The 5,000-nt window shown below is 34.4% G+C and overlaps 1 protein-coding gene across 4 annotated transcripts in view; it reads left to right on the top strand.

The window, feature by feature from the left end:
* The window catches only part of AMPKalpha (AMP-activated protein kinase alpha subunit), a 27,233-nt gene that overhangs the window by 9,597 nt on the left and 12,636 nt on the right, over positions 1 to 5,000 (top strand). For 2 of the 4 annotated variants that reach the window (XM_086541780.1, XM_086541779.1), the window contains exons 6-10: positions 8 to 107; positions 364 to 469; positions 624 to 729; positions 841 to 968; positions 4,064 to 4,174. In XM_086541780.1, the coding sequence (XP_086397906.1) occupies positions 8 to 107; positions 364 to 469; positions 624 to 729; positions 841 to 968; positions 4,064 to 4,174 (551 nt within the window). The remainder of the gene's footprint in view (positions 1 to 7; positions 108 to 363; positions 470 to 623; positions 730 to 840; positions 969 to 4,063; positions 4,175 to 5,000) is intronic. The other 2 variants (XM_086541782.1, XM_086541781.1) reach the window with 1 other exon arrangement.

Raw genomic sequence — 5,000 nt, 5'->3', positions numbered from 1 at the left:
TCCATAGGTGGATGTATGGTCCTGTGGCATCATCCTGTATGCTCTCCTCTGTGGCACACTACCATTTGATGATGAACATGTACCATCACTCTTCAAAAAGATCAAATGTAAGTGGAGTATTTTTTTTCATGGAGTTTCATTATGTAACTTTTGTCTAGATCATAACCTTCCTTCTTACTTATCTCTTGTAGGGACTCCATGTAATTGTCTTTTATGTGAACATAAACAAAAACAATCTATGAAAATGAATTTATGGAACATGTTATAAACATATTTTAAATTTTTCTAATTTTTATAGATACTTATATGACTAATAATTAATGTGTCTTACCTTGAACTGTGCATTCTTCTTTGTGTTGGCAGCTGGTGTATTCCAGATCCCAGACTATTTGAATCAGAGTGTTGTTCGCTGCTTGCTGCATATGCTTGTGGTTGATCCTATGAAGCGTGCTACAATTGATGATATCAAGTTAGTATATGTAAATGAATATATGATTATATTTCCAATTATCAAATATCAGCTCTGATATTTTTATATTTTTGAAAATAGTGACTGGGTATTGGTTACATGTAATTTCATCTCTATATTGGATGCTTTATATTATAATTAAATAATATTTCAGGAAGCATGAATGGTTCCAGAAGGATCTGCCTGCCTATCTCTTCCCACCTCCTCATGACCATGATAGTTCTGTTGTTGACCAAGATGCCATAACTGAAGTCTGTGATGTAAGTCCTAGATCCATTCTGATGTTCTACTAAACCATTTAATTATTTGCTTTTAATTATTTGAACATAAATCAGAATTGTGCAAGGTCTTATGAAGGATGCATTTTTCAGAAATTCCAAGTTAGTTCAAGTGAGGTACAAAATGCTCTCCTCTCTGAGGACCAACACAACCAACTGAAGATTGCCTACAACCTGATTGTGGACAACAAGCGTTTTGCTGATGCTAATGCCTTATACAGGTACTGTTTTTGTTATTCTTACACATTTCTCAGTCGTAGAGGTAGATGTTGTTACTAGATGTAGTCATTAACATTTATAATTGGTAGAAATGAACCCAGAGGATAAAAACAAAGCAAGTAGGTATCAATATGTCAATGTTACTTCCCTGTAGCCAGTTTTGCTATTACCCTTCTGGAGGTCCTCACAATCTATTTGATACCCTTAGAGTATGATAGATTGAGTTATTTCTAAATGATTATTGGATTTCAGCAATAAATGCTGAGTAGTTTTGTGTCACTTTTTCTACATCAGCACAACCTACTTCAGTTGACTTCCCTAGTTTGATGACTTGGATGTTAGAGTGACCTAGGTTCCAAGTATCTACATAGTTTTATGTGAACCCTTCTTTCACTTTTGCATCCTTATATTTAAAGGCTTGGTTTAACAAAAATAAGACATTATGTGGTCTTTGTGTATTTCCTTACTGTTTCTTAAACACTTTTATCCATTGTTTTTAGTGTTGCTTTATGATGTTTTTGTATGTTTTATTTGCAGATTCTAATTTGGGTTTGCATCTTTGTGTACTTTCTACAATATACAATGTATCCTCTTCCTGTATTGTGTACTCCCTAAAGCATGAGTGAGAGCACTTCAATTTGTACTCCTATTTGTAAACAAGAGGCTGGTCTAGGCTGGCTGCAAAACATTGTTCAGAACAGTATAACTGCATAATATTATCAAGCAAATTTCTGAGATGACCATATGCTATAGGTTTTTATATTCCGCAAAAAAAACATACTTTGGGCTCCCCTAGTTCCCCTAATAGGCAGGCCTGCTTAACCCATTGGCGGTAAGTGCCGTTATATCACATCATGCAAATATTTTGCCCCTGCTGAGTGTTGTCCTATGATGTCAGGATCTCTTCTTAAGAATGTACATATTTCATTGTCACATATGTATATAACCATAGGAGTTCAATTTGTATAGACACATTTTTATTCTCTTGTGAAAGTGACATAAATAAAGAGAGAAACCTATGATTACCCTGCTCATAGAGGCGTATTGTGGCTTCAGCGGGGTGAGGTCTCACTCTTAGTCACTACTCTTGTTATCTAGCCAGTAGGAGCAGTACAAATAAACCCTGGTGAGAATGAGTTAAAAGGCTGTTAATCCCTAAGTGGAATCCCAGACTACCCAATGTAAGGAATGAGGCAAGTGAGAGTCTTTGTTATTGTTCTTTACTGATAGCAATTGGAAAAGCTCTTCATGCTTGGTCTTTTTCTGAATTGACTTTCTTTTGTATTTTTTGTATTATTCACACTAAAGATTTCATTTTGACTTTTGTAGAAAGTACAGATTAATTGGCTCACAAGATATTTTTGTATGCACACACTAATCTGTACAAATTTGAAGATAGTACACAATATGTCTATAGATTGTTGAAAGTAGATAGTCCTAAAAGTTGGCTAGATAGTATTGTGCAGTTATGATATAAAAAAATGTTTTGAAGCCAGCATAGACATTTATTTGAACAACATTCCTGTTGTTTACCAAAGCATGTGCAGACTGAAGCACTTGCACTTCATGTGATAGAGAGTACACAGTACATGAAGAGAATAGCTTGTAGAGTGCAGAAAGTATACAAAAATGTAATGCCCCCTTTAGTTGATCACTAGCATGTTATAAATGAGTCACGTATTCCACAGAGTGCATCTTGCAGAACCTCTTCAGTAGTCAGACTCCGCAATGCAAGAAAGATTTAGAGAAACTTTTAGTCCTAGTTCAGGATTTTGGAAAATCAACCAGTCATCAGTTTACAGGACATTTTTTTTTTTTGAATGATCAAATATTTTTGAAATTAGCAATAACTATAGTTTTTTTTCTAAGAAGAATCCCATCACCACAGGAGCTAGTCCACATATGGTGAGAAAGGTATCAATAGATATTCCCATTAGTAGTAAATGGAAATGTCACTGGTTGATCTGGAAGATTTTACATGGATGAGCAAAAGGGGGAGGGGTAATATATAAAAGTGACATAAGGGAAAGATGGTGTATATATGATTTAAAGTCATAATTCTGTTCATTTATTTAACCAAAACAATTTTAACATTTCAAAAGCTAGGGGGCAGCTGGGACAAGTCATGCAGTAGAGGTTAGTTGCCCCCATCCCCCTCCATAGGTCTGCCACTGGATGAAGTTGATACCTTTTTTGCCTTTTGTAAATCATAATGGTAATTGGTAATTAGCTATACCAAAATTTTTAGCTATAGCCATATTTTTCACAGTTTATAAATTATGGTGAAATTACACCGGCCAATTTTAACACAGGTTTCCCTTGCATTAGATTGTTGATATGTAGTTTAGTCATTACAGTGAAGTATTAAATTTGAAATGCATGGGTATTTAATAAGTATAGTATTTTAATAGTTTTCTATGTATGAATTATGCATATAAAATCTAAGGGCAATATCAAAGATAGTGAAAGACAATGGCAATAACCAGAGCTTATGATGTTATTATTGTTTTGTATTCTTGTCCAAAACAAGGACATATTTGAGTTTTCTTTAGTATTATTTGAAATGTTAAAGATGCCAGTCCCATGGAGAGAATCAGCAGGATTATCAGCATGATTAATGATAGCTAGGTTTCAATGTAGAAGTTAGTGAAAGTGTTCTGCATGTGGAATCTGCAAATTGGCTGCTCAGTCTGTGTTATGGGTTATGAGTAGAGGAGCATTTCTTATTGCTGCATGGTCAACAGTGTTAGTTTGGGAGGTTTAATTTGAGCACCAATCAACTCTTTGTATGAAGGCTTTCATGGGTCCATGTAAGAATGGGAGTATTTTTGCTTTGTATTTTGAAAGGATACTAGAGGTGTGATTTGAGTGTGGCCTGCATGGGTGTACGTAAGCTTCAGAAATTGATCTCAAAAATGATGTTTTCTGTTGATATGCATTTGATTGGAACTCATGATTGAGCATTTTTTTTTTTAAATGTTTTTAATTGTCTTTCTCCTAAATCACCTTACTGCATGTTGCTAATCCCTTGGAGCTGGGAGAGAGTAAGATTGAAGGTAATTTTGTTTAAAAAAGGCCTTCCTCTTTTGCATCCTAGCTCCATAGTTAGCCAGAACAATCCAACCATCTTTATTAGCACATCTTCAAGCAAGAGGGTGAGTGACTGCGGAAGTGTCAAACCAGTTTCAGCTGAGGAAGGTAAACAAAGGTGAGAGAAAAGGGAGAACAGCAGATGGTCGTTTTGGTGGTTAAGGTAAATCTTTAAGGATTGGAAAGAAGGATATGGGCAGCTTGCTTGATAATATGACTAAAAAGCAGAAAAAGTTCCTTTTTAGCCTGTTTGTCTTGTTTTTTGTATTTTCATTATCCAGCATTTGTGTTTTGTATTTTATGAATCTATTATTCATGTTTACATTATCATTTCTGTTGTGTCTTTACATCAGAATGTCTCTTTTCCTTTCCATGTACCATTCCTTTGACTATTATATTTCAAACCAGTTCTCTCTCTTTATTTTTCATTTGCAGTCTCTTTCCAAAGTCCTCTCTGGAGTTGAGAATTATATAAAACATCCATGCTGGTGTGTTTTGAGATTTGAGCTGTGCAAACAGACTTTGTATTTTGACTGCATATTCAGTGTGTCACAGTAACACAGCATGTCAAGTATTAACTATCATTGTTCATTCATTATAACAAAATGTTTGTTTGTCTCCAGCAAGGCTTCATATTGAATATATGGCATGCTTATTTTTATTACCCAGTAAAGAAAAAAAAGGATGTAAACTAAGAAAACACTCTTTTGAATGATTTTAGGCATTCCTCAGTTCCTTTTGAGATAAATATATATATATTTTTGATAGTTCATTCATTTACTGTCAAAGCCCCATTTTTAACCTGCTAATTCTTATTTATTATCTTTATCTTTTTTTTCTCTACAAGGCATATTGTAAATATGAATGTACCAATTAACCCTTTAATTATTATCAGATGGTAAATGCCCCATATGGGGCAAGCAATATTGCATCATCTTGACTAG

This window comes from Penaeus japonicus, unplaced genomic scaffold (assembly GCF_977035675.1).
Source record: "Penaeus japonicus unplaced genomic scaffold, GWHDUDI00000001_assembly GWHDUDI00000011, whole genome shotgun sequence".
NCBI classification, from domain to species: domain Eukaryota; kingdom Metazoa; phylum Arthropoda; class Malacostraca; order Decapoda; family Penaeidae; genus Penaeus; species Penaeus japonicus.
Note: the sequence above shows the minus strand (reverse complement) of the source record. Positions and strands in the feature narration are given on the sequence as shown.